This window comes from Phyllostomus discolor, chromosome 12 (assembly GCF_004126475.2).
Source record: "Phyllostomus discolor isolate MPI-MPIP mPhyDis1 chromosome 12, mPhyDis1.pri.v3, whole genome shotgun sequence".
In the NCBI taxonomy this organism is placed as follows: domain Eukaryota; kingdom Metazoa; phylum Chordata; class Mammalia; order Chiroptera; family Phyllostomidae; genus Phyllostomus; species Phyllostomus discolor.
Window position 1 is genome coordinate 25,730,357 of NC_040914.2, and position 18,098 is coordinate 25,748,454.

At 54.0% G+C, this 18,098-nt stretch overlaps 2 protein-coding genes across 5 annotated transcripts; both read right to left on the reverse strand.

The window, feature by feature from the left end:
- Window positions 1–3,273: 3,273 nt before the first annotated feature.
- Window positions 3,274–12,885, reverse strand: TNNT1 (troponin T1, slow skeletal type). 4 transcript variants are annotated; one of them, XM_036012697.1, is made up of 14 exons: window positions 12,778–12,885; window positions 11,681–11,723; window positions 11,562–11,575; window positions 11,197–11,244; window positions 10,936–10,980; window positions 10,139–10,160; window positions 8,049–8,109; window positions 7,668–7,784; window positions 7,342–7,419; window positions 5,272–5,385; window positions 4,829–4,938; window positions 3,829–3,919; window positions 3,678–3,718; window positions 3,274–3,415 (listed from the first exon to the last, which is right to left on the reverse strand). In XM_036012697.1, the coding sequence occupies exons 2-14, from the start codon at window positions 11,710–11,712 to the stop codon at window positions 3,370–3,372; spliced, it is 819 nt and encodes a 272-aa protein (XP_035868590.1). In that variant the 5' UTR covers window positions 11,713–11,723; window positions 12,778–12,885; the 3' UTR covers window positions 3,274–3,369. The 4 variants fall into 4 exon arrangements, with proteins under 4 accessions (XP_035868590.1, XP_035868587.1, XP_035868589.1 ...); XM_036012694.1 differs by having other exon boundaries at window positions 11,197–11,238; window positions 12,778–12,865; XM_036012696.1 differs by lacking the exons at window positions 10,936–10,980; window positions 12,778–12,885 and having other exon boundaries at window positions 11,197–11,238; window positions 11,681–11,898.
- Window positions 12,886–14,452: 1,567 nt separating this feature from the next.
- TNNI3 (troponin I3, cardiac type) lies at window positions 14,453–17,865 on the reverse strand. The gene is made up of 8 exons (XM_028529229.2): window positions 17,695–17,865; window positions 17,385–17,397; window positions 17,164–17,241; window positions 16,658–16,699; window positions 16,209–16,340; window positions 15,723–15,812; window positions 15,013–15,189; window positions 14,453–14,584 (listed from the first exon to the last, which is right to left on the reverse strand). The coding sequence occupies exons 1-8, from the start codon at window positions 17,703–17,705 to the stop codon at window positions 14,501–14,503; spliced, it is 627 nt and encodes a 208-aa protein (XP_028385030.1). The 5' UTR covers window positions 17,706–17,865; the 3' UTR covers window positions 14,453–14,500.
- Window positions 17,866–18,098: the final 233 nt, after the last annotated feature.

The window sequence follows — 18,098 nt, forward strand, 5'->3', positions numbered from 1 at the left end:
AGAGGTCCACAATGACCACCCGCGGAAGCTTCTGACTTGTCCTCCTCTTGGTCTTTCCCAGGGTCGTGGAGCACGTTGGGAAATGTAGTCAAGTCCCTACATCCCGCAAGCCATGCTGGGATTTGTAGTCCAGGAAGAGGCATACAACTAGATTTGGAGGGCAGTGGTTTCACACGTAGCACTATAAAGCACGAAATTATCTTCACCTTAAGTATCCTGCACCTAAGTCCAAATTGAAAGAGGTGCAGGCACTTTGAAACTGGAATAAAGTCCCATAAAAATCCCCCAGAAAGGAGCTGAAATCTGCCCAGAAGCAACAGACTCCACCCATTCCGAAGTCCTTCGGCCTGTGCAAAGAAATAAACTACAACTCCCAGGAGGCATTGGGATCACCGGCCATAGATACAAAGGGGAAAGCAGTCTCGGTGGCACTTGGGATATGTAGTCTTCAACCCCACATTTCCCCATGCACCTACCCCGCAACCTCCTTCTCCAGGGAGCTTAAAACTCAGGCAGTAAATCATCCGTATGTCGCTGTGTGGGTTTTTGTGCCTATGCGTACTGTGACACAGTATAATTGTGTATACATTCAGTTGTGTCTGTGGCTGGGTGTGTGCTGTTTGTAGGTGCTTCTGTTTATGGTGTCTATAAGCTTTGGTGTAAATACATCTGTATTTTTGTGACTGTGATTGTGTATTTGTGGGAGACAATTTGGGACATCTGCTCAAGCCACAGAAGGAACTGTGGGTTGTGCTTCCACCATAAGCTCTATTAGCGATGGTTACATTAACTTTAAATTTCTGTTTTTAAAATTCTATGCTATTGCAGTGGTTAAGAATTCCAGCTGTGGTTCAGGCAGTCCTGGGTTCGAATCTTGTCTCTGCCCTCTTTCTAGCTCTGGGACTTTGGGCCAGTCTCTTCATCCCTGGGGTTGTGGAGACAGCAGACATAAGGTATCTAACAGGTAGATGACTTTGGCTGTGTGCAGGCACTTTCATACTCCACTTGTTAAAGTTCTCTTCTGCCCTTCTCTTTTCCATGGGGAAGATTTCTTCACTTCTCAGTCCTGTTTTTTTCTGTCAGTGCTAACCCTGGAATTTTGATTCCTGACCTTGGAGCTGCTGACCCTCCTCATGGCTGATGAAAATAACCTCAGGATGATTTTTAGAAAAATGTCCTCTCTTCCCCTGCAACAGGCAGAAAAACAGAGGCTGGTCTAACATCACAAAGATGGTTCAGATAAAGGGATGAACTGAGAACGTTCACAGAGTGCCCCCCAGTTCACACTCCTGTCCAGTGTGGAAACAGCTAAGAACATTATAACTCGCTTCTGATTCTGTTGTTTAAACCCTGTCCTTTGTGAGAGCGATTTGTACAAAAAGAGTATTTTACATTTAAGAGGAAAGACACCCATGGCTGACCTGCTTGTGGAGGCTGGTGGAGCACTTATTGTCTCAGTCAACACAGGCTGCCAGGCCAAAAACACCATAGACTTCATGACTTAAACAACAGCCATTAATTTCTCACAGTTCTGGAGGCTGGAAGCCTGAGATCTGGGTGCCAGGGTGGTGGGGTTCTGGGGAGAGCCGTCTTCCTGGCTTGTAGACAACCACCTTCTCTCTGTGTCCTCACATGGTGGAGAGAAAACTCTGGTCTCTTCCTCTACTTCTAAAAACCCCACCATGAGCCCTGGCTGGTGTGGCTCAGTGGGTTGAGCCGCCAGCCAATCCAAAGGGTCATGCATTTGATTCCTAGTCAGGGCACATGCCTGGGTTTTGGGCCAGGTCCCCAGTAGGGGGCACATGAGAGGCAACCACACACTGATGTTTCTCTCCCTCTCCTTCTCCCCCCAGCTAAAATAAATAAATAACATCTTTTAAAAAATACTTTTTAAAAATAAAAAGTAATAAATAAATAAATAAAAACCCCACCATGGGGGTCCCACTCTCAGGACCTCATCTAACCCTAACCACCTCCCAAAGGTCCCACCTCCAAACACCATTCCATTGGAGGGCAGGGCTTTAACATACGAACTTGGGGGGACACACACGTGTAGTCCTAAGTGCCCACCCCTGGACAAAGGCAACATCCTAGAGATGCCTCACAGATGAAGGACCCTGGTTCCGGACAACTTCACAAAACACAGCCCCGTCTCAAGTAAGACATGTCCAGGCCGGAGAAATCCACTCTCTCACCGAAGCCACTCTTATTTGGAATTCGGGGCCCAGTACCCAGACCCATCTGCTCACTAATGTAAGTGCCATTCAGAAAGTTACAAAGACAGAGTGGCAAGGGACAGGCATTAATTCATCACTGATTTGACCATGGGTAACTTTGTAAATTATTTTGTTAGGCTTTGTTTTTTTTAATCTTCACCCAAGGATACGTTGTTGTTGTTATTGATTTTAGAGAGGAAGGAAGAGAGAGAGAGAAACATTGATTGGTTTGCCTCCCATACGTGCAGCGACTGGGGATCGAATGTGCAGCCTAGGTATGTGCCCTGAGTGGGAACTGAACCCACAATCTTTTGGTCTGTGGGACAGTGCTCCAACCAACTGAGCTACCCAGCCAGGGCAGGCTTTGTTTTTACATTTCTAAAATCAGATACAATGTACATACTAGAAACTTTACCATTTCCAAGTGTCCCATTAAGGTGTTCTTTATTGTATTCACAAGGCTGTGTAACTATCATTAATTCCACAACATTTTCACAACTGTGCTCTTTAAGCCCTCCCCTCCCCACCCATCTCCCCAGTTCCCGGAAAGCACTAATCTAACCTTTTGTCTCTGTGAGTTTGCCTTCTGGAAATTTCATAGAAATGGAATCATACACTATGTGACCTTTTGGGTCTGGCTTCTCTCCCTCAGTACCATGTTTTCAAGGCTCATCCATGTTGTAGCACGATGAGTGCTTCACTCCTTTTCATGGCTGAGTAATATTCCACTGTGTCTGTCCATCTGTGTCGGACGCCTGGGTTGTCGCCACCTATTGGCTACTGTGAATAATGCAGTGGCCACATTCACCTGCAAGGTCTTGTGGGGACCTTTGCGTTCCGTTCTCTTGCACAGACGCCTACCTGTGGAATTGCTGGGCCAGTAACTCTGTGTTTAATGTTGTAAGGAACTGACAGTTTCCCCAAGTGCTGCCTAATTTGGCCTTCCCACTAGCCGTGTCAGAGGGTTTCACTTTATATATCATTGTGATAATATGAGAATTCTCCAAAAACCAGGAGTTGGTAATAAGAATTTAATAATGACAATAATGACAACTCAGCAGGTGACCGCAGGCACCGTTTATTTCAAGAAACAGATAGGAGGAGCCCTCCAAGGACTCCTGCTGCCTCCTCCAGGCTGGCGGCCACCTCAGCCTCACTTCCAGCGGCCTCCAACACGGCCCTTCCCTGCCCCCTTGCGGCTGTAGGGGAAGGGAGCAGTGTCAGGAGGGAGGGCTTCCCTGTCCGCTTAGCGGGGAAGCCCTCCCCCACCCCAGAATATGTGCCCTTGGTGCTCAGAGGAAGAGCCGGGCAAATGCATTCTCATTTGGGCAGAGGGGAATGATGGAATGAGGGACAAAGCGGAAGGGGCAGACGCCAAGACAGAATGAGGGGGATAGAGAAGGAAGGAGAGACCCCGAGAGCCAAAGGGAGGGTGTGGGGCTCAGGCCCAGTCACACTTACAACTTCTGGGCGTGGCTGATGCGATTGTAGAGTACGTTGATCTGTGGAGGGGGGCAGGAAGGAGATGCTGGCACCGCTTGGGGACAGGCCCGTTCACCGTGCCCTGCCCTGTCCCAGCCCAGCCCGGGCCCCCAGCAGAGCTGGGTCTCACCTCGTATTTCTGCTGCTTCATCTTCTCCATCAGGTCAAACTTCTCGGACTCCAGCTGGTGGATCCAGTCCCACAGTTCCTGGGCCTTGTCCCTGACGGAACAGACAGGCCATCAGGGACTGGGGGCTGGCCACGCCCTAGGCTCAGAGACATTGAGGGTACTGTCCAAAGCCACACAGCGAGTCTCTGAATTTGGTATTATTGGTCCAATTTGGTTAATTTTTGAGGCGATGGGAGATATGCAATGGGAATTGAAGCAAAGGGTTTTTAAATCTCTGCTCACTCTCTCCCCACCCACAATGGAGACTCATATTCCCCTAAGTGAGAATGAGGTCACTGCTAAGGACTCAGGCTCCAGAGTCAGAAAGCCCTGGTTCAAGTCCCAGCTCTTCCATTCTCTGATTGGTGACTGTGACCAAGTGACTTCCCCTAGGATTGTGTTTCCATCTCAAAAAAAAAAAAAAGTAGAAATAAAACTGTGAAAGAGATGGCTGCATGCCCACCCAACATCCCTTATCCCTGTCTTCCTTAGAAACAGAACTCTTTGGCCCTGGCTGGGTTGGCTCAGTGGACTGAGAGCTGGCTTGTGAACCAAAGGGTCGCTGGTTTGATTCCCAGTCAGGGCACATGCCTGGGTTGTGGGCAAGGTCCCCAGGAGGGGGCGCATGAGAAGCAATCACACATTGATGTTTCTCTCCCTCTCTTTCTCTCTCCTTTCCCCTCTGTCTATAATAATAAATAAAAGGCTATTGCACTGAGCTGTTATACAATGAGATCATGATGTGAAATACTATTATGTCGCTGAATTTCACTCATAGGTCTTGGCACCCAACCAAGAGTGGGTCCTATCTCAGTGACATATCTCACAGAGGAAGCTACAGGGGCTCAGAGAGGGGGAGGCACTTGCCCTAAGTCACACAGCACCAGGGTTTCTGCCCTCCCAGATCTGGATGAGGGTCCCTTCATCTCCCTGTCTCACACTCAGGCCCCGCCCCACCTACCGGAGCTGGTCCTCTCCCATACTGTCGATGTTCAGAGGCTTCTTACGATCAGACAGGACTCGGACCTTCATCTCCCGCCCTGTCTGGCGCTTGCCCCGCTTTTGCTCTGCCTGAACATTTGGAAGGAGACATCTTGAGTTGGGGCACAAATCCTCCAGATGGCTCCCCATGTCAGGACCCAGGGGTCCACGATCCAGGACCTCACTGGACTTCTCTCACTGGACCTCAGGCATCTAGACCCCATTCACTCACCCCTCAGACCCAGGAGTCCAGGCCCCTCAGCCCCTCCTCCCTCAGACCCAGGAGCCCAGGCCCCCAGCCCCTCCTCCCTCAGACCCAGGAACCCAGGCCCTCAGCCCCCACCCCCAGGAACCAGAAGTCTGTCCTCTCAGTTGCCTCCTCCCTGGGAACCCAGACTTTAGGCCCCCACCCGCTGAACTCACCTTGACCAGGTAACCCCCATAATGGCCACCCATGTTGGACAGAACCTTCTTCTTTTTGGCATCATCCTCAGCTCTCTTCTTAGCCTCTTCTTCCTCCTTCCGCATTTTCTCCTCCTACGGTTGGGGGTGGGGGGGGAAGGTTAGCCCCCAAGGCCTGCCCCGCACTGTGGGGGCCTGAGATGAGGATGCAGAGTGGGGCTCAGACCCAGTGATAGGAGACAAGTAGCATGGGACCGGGCAGACACGCAGACATCCCCCCTGGCCCTTCCAGGCCTGGCTGTGTGACCACCCGCAAGTCCCTCCTCCTCTCTGGGCCTTGGGACTTCCCCCTCCAGCAAAAATTTAAATGAGGGAGAGATGAGCTTGCTGGTCCTGCACCCCTCCAGCCTGAAGCGACCAATGGTGAACCTGGCTGTGTGACCTCAGCACAGACGCTCACCCTCTCTGGGCCTTAGTCTCCCTTCGTCTCATGACACAAGAATCACTGTCCTCAGAGGGTCGAGGAGGATAACTGGTGATGGCAGTGGGGGCCTGAGGCACTAAGGGGCTGACGGCCTAGAGCTGGAGCAAGGGGTCCTGGAATGTCTAGCAAAGGTGGTACCTCATCCAGAATGTGTGGCCTGTACATTGCAGGCATAGCGGCATGTCCAGACCAAGACCCTCCCCACTGGAAGGGCCGGCGAGGTGGGCTTGATGGTTTTTGCATGTCCAGCATTTCTCACCTGAGTTAGTTTCTTAGGACTGCTGCACTCTTCACACTTAGCGGCTTCAAACAAGGCAAATTCACCTCGTGGGTACTAGACTTATGAGGGGGGGGTCACTTCGTAAATTACATAAATGTCTAACCACTATGCTGTACACCTGAAACTAATATAATATTGAATGTCAACTGTAACTGGGGAGGGGAATCTTTTTTAGTTTTATTTTAAAGATTTGTATTTATTTATTTTTAGAGAGAGGGTAAAGGAGGGAAAAGAGAGGGAGAGAAACATTAGTGTGTGGTTGCCTCTCACGCGCCCCTTACTGGCGATCTGGCCAGCAACCCAGGCATGTGTCCTGACTGGGCATCAAACCAGTGACCTTTGGGTTCATAGGCCAGCACTCAATCCACTGAGTCACACTAGTCAGGGTGGGGGAAAATTTTTTTTAAACAACACAAATTTATGCTCTTACAGTTGTGCAGGTCAGAAGTCTGACACAGATGTGAAGCGAACCCAGGTGTGAACAGGGCTGGTTCTTTCTGGAGGCTCCGGCGAGGATCTAAGTCCTTACCTCCCCCGGGCTTAGGAGCTGCCTGCCTCCCTTTGCTCTGCGCCCCTTCCTCCATCTTCAAAGATCTCTGACCCTCCTGACTCCCTCTCACAAAGCACCTGGTGATGACATTGAGCCCACCTGGATAATCCAAAATCAGTCCCTGTCTCCAGAACCTTAACTACATCTGCAAAGTCCCTTTTGCTGTGTAAGGATCATAATCACAGACTCCAGGAATCAGGATGTAAACCTCTTGAGGAGACCCTTATTCTGCCTACCACACCACCCTACTCCTGTTCTTTAAAAGTAGTTCCTTTTTTATTTTATTTATTTATTTATTTATTTTGCTAATTTTATTCAAAAGTGGTTCCTTTGATGCCACTTCGGGTCATGTTTCCAAGGCCTAAAATAATGGATGCATTCTGAATACTCTCCCCCAGCTAGGAATGGGTGAACAATTCTAGCTTGCCTGGGACAGACGGGATGCACGAATTTTAGGGCTCAGACCAGAAAAGTCGCAGGCAAACAGGGATGAGTTGGTCACTGCAATGTCCAGAGAAAGATGGGCCAAGGGATAGAAAGAAAAAAGCTGGGTCTTTGTGAGGCTCTTTGAGTCCCTTGATCCAGCCATGCCTGAAGCAGGCCACACCCTAGACTTTTGTTTTGGATGAGCCAAAAAAATTCTCCTTCTGCTGAATCCAGCTTGGTTTGCAGTTTCTGTTCCTTTTGACAGAAAGATCTTTGAGTAACACAGCACGAGGACTTTTTCAGGATCACAGAGAATATCATGAATGGAAAATAGACAAAGAAGTCACCCACCGCCAGCTTGGCCTGACGCTCGCGCTCCTTCTCGGTTCTGAAGCGTTGCTGTTGAGCTCTTTCTGCCCGGCGCCGCTCCTGGGAGGCGTGGTGAAGAAGAATTAGGGGTTCAGGGACAACCACCCACCCACACACTACCCCTCCCCAAAAGGATGTCAAGAGCAAAAAAATGCACAACTTTGAGTGGGGCCAGACTTGGACCCATTTCCGAAAGTTTCAACCTCGGGTCTGAGCTGGACGGCAACTCTTGTCCCTTATCCCCCAAGATCCAAAGGATGGCACAGGGTGAGGGAAGAATTTGGGGAGCCCAGCCACCCTTGACTCACAATGCGCTCTTTCAGCGCAATGAGCTCCTCTTCCTCCTTCTTGCGCTGCTCAAAATGCACATCAATGAGCGTCTGCAGCTCCAAGAGGTCCTTCTCCTGCCGCTTCCGGTGGATGTCCTGCAGGACAGAAGGTAGAAAAAAAAGGTCGCCCAGATCTGACCCTGTGCCTCCTCTGTAATTCTTGCGAGAATCAGTGGATTTGACAGTTCACTAAATTTCCAGCAGGTGGCAGCAAAGACCATTTTTGATCCTACTTGGCTTTTAGGACCTAATTCCTAAAGAAGGCCGAATGAGACACACCTGTTCCTATTTCGCACGAAGATACCCTAAGGGCTAGCAGCTGCTGGCTCCCGGGGACAGGACGTGATGTCTGTTACTTACATCAAAGTCCACGCGTTCCCCTTCCGGGATCTTTGGGGGGATCAGTGGAGCCATGGGGCGGCTGATGGATAGAAGAGAAAGACAGTGAGCAGTGTGAGGTCCCTGGCAGTCCCTGCAGTACTAGCTAGTGCAGCGGTCACCAGCCGTACGTGGTTCTGGGCACCTGCCAAGGGCCTGGTCCCATGGAGAGGGACTGTCAGTGAAATACACATCTGATTTCAAGGGTTTAGTGTAAGAAACATAATCTAAAACATCTCGCCCTGGCTGGTGTGGCTCAGTGGATTGACCGCCAGCCTGTGAACTAAAAGGTCGCTGGTTTGATTCTCAGTCAGGGCACATGCCTGTGTTGTAGACCAGGTTTCCCCGTTGGGGACATGGGAGGGGCCCCAACAGATCAATGTATCTCACACATAGATGTCTCCCTCTCTTTCTCCCTCCCTTCCCCTCTCTCCAAAAATATAAGTAAAATCTTTCCCAAAAACCTCATGTTTTTGTGTTAATTGCAAGTTCAAAGGTTGAAATTTCACATACCACAGATTGAACAAAGTATGATATTAAGATTAGCTCTATGTGTTTTGTCTTAGTTTTTAAAATGTGGCTAGTAAGGAATTTAAAGTTACATGAGTTATATTTGTATTGAGCGGAGCTGCTGGGGAGAGGTGAGCCCTCTGTCCTCTCTCTTTCTTGGGCTTCTGAGAGACAGCAAGCACCTCCTCCTGACTTGCTTCCTGCTCCCCTGGCTGTCCCATCTCTGCCTCCTTGTCCCCCAGTGAGCCATTTTACTCATTCTTAGGATACTCTAGTGATCAATGTCTTTTGCCCCATAACTTCGACTACAATGATCATCAGTTACTGAGGGCTCGCCAACTCTATCTGCAGCCCAGACTCTCTCTCGTAAGCTCTCGGCTCTGCACTCGGACACACACCACATTGCATTGTTCCCTGGCCGTGTCCCATGCTCTTGAACCCCAGGGCCTTTGCACATGCTGTTCCCTCTGCCAGCAATGCCCTTCCCCTGATAGCCTTAGTCCCTGAGACCTTTCCTCCTCCACCAAGCCTTCCCTGATGAGATCTCCAGCAGGTGGCAGCAAAGCACCATGTTCTGACCCTGCTGTGTCACATCTGTGCTCTCTCACCCAGATCTGCCCCTGTGCCTCCTCTGCTCAAAATCATTCCATGGCTCCCTAGTGCCCTGGACTTCACGGCTCTGCCTCTTGCTGTACCCTAGCCTCAAGCCACCTTGAAATTCACACCACTGCCCACACAAACCCAGGGAATTTCTGCTTCTAGGTTTTTTCTGACCCTCGGATTGCTGCCTCCTAGCATCTCCAAGCTTTGGCCTCAGTGTCACGCTATCCTGGTCATGAGTTCCCCATGCATCCCCTAGTTCAGGCTCTCTCATCAGAATGACCTGTGTCTGCGTCTGCTCCCTGAAAGACTGGCCTAGATCAGCCACTGGACCTTGAGCACACCACACAGCTGTCTCACCTACAATCTCCCATCTACCTCCTTCAGCTAGACAGGCATCACCTCCCCTGAGAAGCCTTCCTTGATTGCCTAGGGCAAACATAGAGCACTGACCTATGCTACTCTAGTACCCTGTTTGGTACTGCGGTACAATCACTGTATTTGGGTCTGTTTCAGCAACAGAGCAGATGGGGTCTGACCCACCAACCACCATGGGAAGTTCTCCAGAAATGTTTGCTAAAGAAGGAATCACTGCCCTGGCCGGTGTGGTTCAGTGGATTGAGCACCGGCCTGCAAACTGAAAGGTTGCTGGGTCCGTTCCCAGTCAGGGCACATGCCTGGGTTGTGGGCCAGGTCCCCAGTAGGGGGCGTGCAAGAGGCAACCACACATTGATGTTTCCCTCCCTTCCCCTCTCTAAAAATTAATTAATTAATTAAAAAATCTTTTTTAAAAATAAAGACTAAATTTTTTTGTAGAAAAAAAAAGGAATCACTGACTGTGCTTCCCTGTGTTGCAATTTTCTGACTTTCATTCTCTGCCTTCCTCACACCCAGTCTCAGGAGAGGTGGGGGACATACTTGGGACGGTGGGATTTAGATCCCCCACGCCCCTGGGATCTCACCTTGGTTTGGGGCGTTCCTCTTCTGGTGGGGGAGATACAAAGAGATAATTAGTCAGAGTTCATGGGGGTGCTGAAGAGAAAAACCCCCAAGCCTTGGCTCCCAGGAGCCCAGTTCCCTTCTCCAGCTGCTCTTGGGGTGGGGGCGAGGGCATGGGGGGAAAGGAGGGAGAAAGGAAGTTAGGGTGGCCGCATCAGATATACATTCAGAACTGGTGTGGGGACCTCCTCCCGCTTGTCTGGAACCCAGAGAGCCAAGCCCCAGACCCTCCCCCTTTGGCATACCCAGACCTCCTCCATCAAGACCTAGAAGTGCTGGGGGCCCCAAGCCCTCTCTTCATTTGGTGATCCAGTTCTGACCCCAGCCCACGCCCACGGGGTGGGGGGGCCGGGGCACAGGAAGGCAGACTCCCAGTGCCAGCCCCTTCTGCAACCCAGGCAGGCCCCAACCTTTGAATGTATATGGAGGGGAAAAAAATGACAGACAGGGTTGGGGGCAAAGATGGGGGAGGGGTGCCTTTCCACAAACATGCAACCCTTCTATTAAGTAGTCCTCCAGGCTGAGGAAGAAGGCTTGGGTGAAGGTCCCTTTAAGAAGGAAGGGAAAGGGTTAATGCCGCTGCGAGGCGATTTCCCTTCGTGGCCACCAGAGGGCGCGCGGGATCTCTGGGGCTTGAAAGACCCAGTTAGGAGTAGGGATAAGGGGGCTGGAGGGAGTCCCCCAGGGGGTCAGGGTGACGCGGATATCGGGGCGGGGAAGCCCCGAAATCGTTCTCGGGAAGCGAAGCAGCCGCGGTTACCTCGCTCTGCCGCCGGCTCCGGCTCTTCGGGGGCTGGGGAGGGTTCTGGGGAGAAGCGCGGATTTGGGGAGAGATGCGGGAAGGGGGGAGCGGCCACGCCCGGGTGCGGGAGGGGAGAGAGGGAAGAGAGTGGAGAGGCTGTTAAAGGAACTGAAAGCCAGGCCATCGGGAGCCCCGACCCCAGCCTCCACCCCTGGGCAGTGCTGGGCACCCCACACGGTCCCCGCGTCCGGCTCCAGCCGGCGGAGTCCACGGCTTCACCTTCCTCCTCCACTGCAGCCTCCTCCTCGGCAGCCTCTTCTTCTGGAAGGGGCAGAGACAAGAAGCCGTTAGGAGCCCAGGGGCGCCGGGGTGGGGGTGGGGGGGCAGAGGCCAGGGTTCGAGTCTCAGCGGGGACCGGGACCCCTCTGGATCTCAGCGGCAGGTGGGCAGCGCAAGCTTTCTCCACTGGCTGGGCACAGACTGCTCTGAGAAACGCTCAGGAAACCCAGGAGGACGGGGGGGGGGGGTTTAGGGGGGGGGTCGGAACAGGTTGGGGGGGCCCAACCGCCTCTCTGCACGGCCCCTCCCAAGAGATCGCGTGGGATACCCGGCGCCCCCCCAAGGCCAGCGCACACCCCACTCACCTTCGGGCTGCTCCCTGAGGACGGGGATGCAGAGAAAGTGGAGGGAGAGTTAGACACTTGGAGGGTGGGAAGGGTGTCCCCTTCTCCAGGCCCCCAGTCCTCCCGCCAGCAACACTCACTCCTCGCATTCCTGCTCTTCGGCGTCCGACATCCTGGTATGACCTGAGGACCACAGAGAACAGGGGGAGTGGGGTGGGGCCCCAAGGAGGTGGGGCTGGGTGCCCGACCCCCGGGTCTGAGGGAGGAGGGAGCCCAACTCCTAAGCCGTGTGAGGACAGGCCTTTGGGAGGTGCTATCCAGGCAGAGCCCCAAAGCTGGGGCTCCTGCACGCCCCACCCCCCACTCCAGCTGTCCTCCTTTGTCTTATGACAGGGCGGTGGGAACATGATCCGGCGGGATTAGGAGAAGGTATTTGGGAACCCGAAGTAGCCCGAAGACAATAGCTGCCCCACCCCCAGGGGCTATTTCGGGGGGGTGTCACAGACAGCAAAACAGAGGACATCTCCTAAAAAGGGACTCGAGGAGTGGGGGGGCCTTCTGGGAGAATTAGCCACACCTGTTCCCCTCTCCTGCCCCCAGATGCCCCCCTCCCCTCTGGCTGAGTGTCTCCCCACCTGTCTCCTTTCACCTTCACCCACAGCCAGGGAGGAGGCAGGCCCCATCCTCACTCCTACGTAGACCCCCCCCAATGTCTGACAGCCCCCAGGCCCCGTACCCCCAAATCCCAATACCCACAGACCTTTAAACCCCCAGTTTAAGATGCACCAACGAGTCCTCATGTCCAGATTCTGAGACACCAGTTGAGACCCCAGGTCTGGACACCCCCTAACTTCTGAAACCTCAGGATCGTGAGACCCCAAAACCAGATGCCCAAACTCAGTGGCCCAGATCATGATACCCCAAATTGTGGCACTAGAAGTTCTCAAACCTCGAATCACGAGACCACAGATCCTCAGTCCTCAATTCCCCAAACTCCTGATTCTCATCTCCAAGCTCCGAAATCCAGACTATTGGGCATCCAAGTCCAGACACCCCCCAGTTTTTGAGATTTCCTGATTCTCAGACTTCCGAGGTCCTAAGGTTTCATATATTCTGCAACACCCAAATCCAGAAACCCCCATTGGTGGTAACCCCCAAATCCCCACATCCATACCTCTGCTCCACACCCCTCCTGTCTTCCACCCCACCCCGCAACCCGGGAGATGACGGCCCTTACCTAAGGCTGAGTCTGCAGAGGCGTGAACGTGCTGGGGAGCTGAAGCAGCCCCGGGTTTATAGTGGAGTGTGGCCCCGCCCCAGAGGAGAGGGCGGGGGAGAATTCCTTTCCCCAAACACTAGTCCCAGAGCAGAGGGCCCTGCCTTCACTCCAGCTCCACATACACGATCCAGGCAGCTCCTGGCTGCTGCAACCCCCTTCTCCAGCCATCAGTGCCTCCCAGGAGCCCCCCGCTGGGTCAGGCAACCCCCATGCTCCTCGCCTCCCTACAGCACGAGGCACTCTATGCTTGGGAAACCCAGGCTTCACACACAGAGGTCCTTGGATAATGCTTATTGATGACAGGGGGACAAGAGATGTTTTCTCTTTCCAAGGGTCTGGCCTTCCTTTCTGTGTCTCTCTGGGTGTCCATCTCTCATACTTTTTCTCTGTCTCTCTCTCCTTTGTCTCTGTAGCTCTCCACTGGGTGTTTCTGCACGTGTCTCTCTCTGTCCATCTTTCTGTCACTCTCTCCCCACCCCCCACCCTTTGTCTGCCACCAGGATTCCACCCTGGTGACAACAGGCACTAAAGCCGGGAAGCAGGTGTGCGTCGGGGGGAGGAGAGAGAGTGGGGTGTCAGGCCTTCACGACCTTACCCCCCACACACACACATACACCTCCATCTGACATGGACTTTTTTTGGTATCTCTCTCCCTCTTTCCCTGCCAAGCCACGACCTTGACCTCTGGGGAGCCAGCCCTGGAGAGGAGCTCCTCACCCATGCATGCCTTCTGTCTCTCTCTTGGTCTCTTTCACTGTCTGCCATCACTCTGTGTCTGTTTCTGTGCATTTCTCTGGGGTTCCATTTTTTGGGTCTCTGATTTGGTCTCTCTCTGTGTTTCTGTTCAGTGTGTCTCTCCTCATGTGTTTTTTTTAATATATAGATTTTATTTACTTACTTTTAGAGAGAGGGGAAGGGAAGGAGACAGAGAGGGAGCGAAACATCGTTGTGTGAGAGAGAAACAGTTGCCTCTCACACACCCCCAGCTGGCGACCTGGCCCACAACCCAGGCATGCGCCCTGACTGGGAATCGAACCAGTGACCTTTTGGTTCACAGGCCGGCACTCAACCCACTGAGCCACACCAGCCAGGGTTCTCCCCATGTTCTTGTCTGTGCATTTCTGTGTTTCCCTGCATATCCGCATCTGTCGATGCCTGTCTCGGGTCTCTCATGTGTCTGTGACCCTGTATCTGTCTCTCTTTGGTTCTGCATCTATGTCTCTACCTTTTTAGCTCTTTCTGGCTCTCTCTTTGCATCTCTGCAGTTAAACCTCCATGAGTCCTCATTTCTGTCTCCATTGCCATCTGTCTCGCTGCATGGATCTCTCTCTCTGGTTGGCTTGCTTTGCACTTCTTTCCAGGAACCTGTCCTTTCCCCTCTCCCTCTGGGTCTTTGTGTGTCTCTCTCCCTAGGTGCCTGACTTGGTCTCTGTCTGTGTCACTGGGTGACTCTTTAGGCCTCCATCTCAGCATCCCTGATCCCTGTGCCCCCCACGTAAGGAAGGGGAGCCAAGAACGCCCCATATTGGAGAACCCAGTTCTGCTCCTGAGGTGCAGTGTGACTTTGGGAACCCCGGCTCTCAATCCTTCCACCTCTCACCCCCAAGCCCCCAGATAGTGAACACACAGCCACTCCCAGCTCAGATAGAAGTTTTATTCCTCGAAGCATGGGAACGCTGGCTCAGCCCTCAAACTTTTTCTTGCGGCCTTCCATTCCACTCAGCGCATCGATGTTCTTGCGCCAGTCTCCGACCTCCCGGTTTTCCTGCAGAAATGGGGCCCGAAGTTAGAGTGTCTTCCCTCAAATACCCTCCGCCCACCTTCCGGCCTGCTGGACTGCTCTGTTCTGGATGTCTGCCCAAGGATCTGGTGTGGGAACACTTCCTGCCCTAGAAACAATCCCGACCAATTTGCCCCATGCACTTCCGGTCTCCCTCCTGCACTTCCTGTCTCCCTCTTGCACTTCCTGTAACCTGACTCCAGGCTCCTAATGCACTTGTAGTCTTCCCCTTCTACTTCCTGTCTTCCTGTTGCACTTCCTGTGCCCCCATCCTATACTTTCCTTTGAGGATTCCTTACCAAATTCTTCTCCCCCAAATTCCAAAAGTCACCTGCCCTGAGGCGAGGCCCTGGGAATGTTGCCCCCACTGGCTCTCCTCTAAGTACCCCCTTTCCTGGCCCAGCCACACTCACCTTCTCCGTGTCCTCCTTCTTCACCTGCTTGAGGTGGGCCCGCAGGTCTAAGGTCTCCTTAGCCCTGGTCCCCAGCAGCGCCTGCATCATGGCATCTGCAGAGATCCGCACCCTCCGCAGGGTGGGCCGCTTGAACTTGCCCCGGAGGTCAAAGATCTTCTGGTTCAGATCTGCAATCTGGGAGAGGAGAGCATAAGGGGAGGAGGAATCCTCTCTCTACACTCCCCCCTTGCCTCTCTCCCCCACCCTCCACTGCCCTCCTGTCCCTACCCAGGCCTCATCCAGGCATTTCCCACCTCAGGCTCCTGCTCCTCATCTGGGACACACTCCAAGCTCCTCCTCCTGAGCTGCCATCCCTCCTCGGTCTGCCCCAGCCTCATCCCTCTGAAAACCACCCACACACCCCTGTCCCAGCTAACCTGCGTCTCACGCTTCCCCATCCATGCCTGAGCTCACTGACCAACACTCAATGCTCCAGCCACACATTTTCACAGACATATTTCCTGCTGTCCCCCCTCCCTCTGCCTGGCACAGCCTGGCCAGGCATTATGGTAGTCATCCTCCCACCTGAGCCCTGGCAGACTCACGGAGTTTGACCTGGGTCCCCTGGTATCTTCAACCTCAAGCAGCTGCAAGGGGCCAGGCTGAGAGCACAGCCCCAGGCACTGCACCCTACCCTGAAGGGACCCAGAATGGCCCGTGCCTCCCACCTCTGTCACGTTCTTGGTAACTTTAGCCTCCACATCGTATCTCTCCTCATCCACCTTGTCGACGCGGGCGTGGAGCTGTCGGCACAAGTCCTGGCAAAGGAACATGGTGTGGGTGGCAGGGGGAGACCGGGGACCAGGCCCATGGGTCTGAAGGAGGAGGGGCTCGGGACCTGAATATCTATCTGGTCCTGAAGTAGACTGAAGCCAGACTCTGGGGAACTGTGAGCAAAGCAGAACTCCAGAGCCCGCAATCCTGAGAATCTACAGAATTAGAAATGGAGAAACCGACCTCTGGGTTTTGAGACTGTAAGCAGTTTGCAGGCCATATTTCTGAGCTCACGAGGGTAAACATTAAGAAACTGGACCCCAAAGTCCTGAGCAGAAGGGGACAGAGAGTGATGGTACCTGAGACCCAGGGATGCAAGACTGGACATAGGAACTCAGGACACCCCTGACTGGGCAGGAGACACCTATTAGAGCTGGTACCTGTAGCTCCTCAAAGCCCAACCCGGCCAACTCCAGGGGTTGGCACCGCGTGCTCAGAGCGCGCCCCTTCTCTCCACGCCGCTCCTCTGCCTCCCGCTCCAGCTCCTGCTTCGCTCTCTGCAGCATCAGGGTCTGTAGAGGGGAGGCCGGACCGCAGGCCACGTTGGAGAGCCGGATGAAGATCGTTGGAGAGAGGGATGAAGATCGAATAGGAGGCTGCCCCCGCCCAGGCCGCCTCCTAATCCCAGGCTCGGTTTTGGGTCTTCCAGAGTCCCGGCCCGTCAAGGTCCACCATTCTAAGGCCCCGCCCTGCCATTGCGGGACTCGCGCCCCCTCCTCCCTCCCGGCAAAGCCACACCACCAAACCCAACACTCTGGGTCTCACCCACTGGCACAACCTCACCCCTACTTTGAAGCTCCGCCCCGCAAGAACACCTAGGCTCCCTCACCTTCAGTTGCAGTTTTCTCGACGCGGAAATCTTAGACTTTTTCTGCCAGCATGAGATGAAGAGAGGAAGGAGTGAGGGGGGGGTGGGGGTGGAATTCAAAGGTGGGTAGTGGGAAAGGCTTCAGAACCCGCCCCCTTAAACGAGGTCGAGATTTGAGTCCGCCTCCAACTCCAAACCTCAGTGTATAGGAGGCCACGCCTCTCAGCCCCATCCACCAATCTGGGCGCCTGACTGTGACTAGACACCGCCTACCACCTCTTTAGCAATCGCAAGTCCGCAGAGCAACAGAACTCCCTGCCTAGGCAGCTCTCACCACTCCGAGCCGGGTCCAGAGCGAACCTGTGCCCCTTAACCCCCGTCATTTGCTTAGGCACCACCCATGACCCAAACCCCGCCCCATTAAAGCCATAGCTCCACCCCTTTCCCCCAAGGTGCCAAGGTAGCTCCTAGGACTCTGAATCCAGGCCCTGCCCGGACTCTGCCCACAGGGCTGGCCCCATCCTCACCTTGGCGTGGGGCTCGGTGGCGTAGGCACGGTAGTTGGCGGAGGACCGGCGTCGAACCGGGGCTGGGCGCAGTTCCCCCTGAGGTTGGGGGAACGGAACCACATCACCACTAGGGCCCTCAGCCCTTGTCCGTGACCTCTTCTAGGGTAGCAGCCTCCCGCCCCAGAGCTCTCCCCGCAGCGCCCTCCCCGCTCTGCGGGCCGGCCCACGCCTGCTCTCACCCCATCGCCGCTCCTGGAGGGAGAGAAACCAGGAAAGGGAGTTAATGCTAGGCCTGTGGCCTGTCCAGTCCGTCTCCAAAGGGACCCCAGAAGCCCCTCTGACCACGAGGTCTGGTCTCCCCATCCTCCCCGTCCAGGGTCTTAGGAGTCTGATTCCAAACCCTTACCCTATCCTGACAACACCCAGGAGTCCTGTCCCACCTCCCTTCTCAGGACAGGGCTCCAGCTTCACAGCTCTCACCCCTCAAGGAAATCCCCCCACCTCCCACTGCCTCGGGCCCCAGGAGACCCGGTTCCCAGCTTCACTCACTCATCTGCCATGCTGAGACTGCAGACTGGAGATGGAGAAGGGACAAGAAACTCAGCGAGTCAATGAGGGGGCACCCGTCCGGGGTGACCTTGAAAGCCCCAGGGACTTCAGCCTGGTCAGACTGCCGAAGCCTCAGAGGACACTGATAAGGGACAAGGGCAGAGACTAAATATACTGCTGCCCCCTCCTCCCACAGCCCAGGATGCAAGATAACGGGGCACGTGAGGGGTGGGGCAGGCTGTGCTCCAGCTGGATCACCCTTCCACAGTGCCAGATGGGGAATCGGGCCCCTTCACTCTGACCCAGGAGTCCAGGCCCCCCAGCCCCTCCTCCCTCAGACCCAGGGGTCCAGGCCCCCCAGCCCCTTCTCCCTCAGACACAGGGGTCCAGGCCTCCAGCCCTCC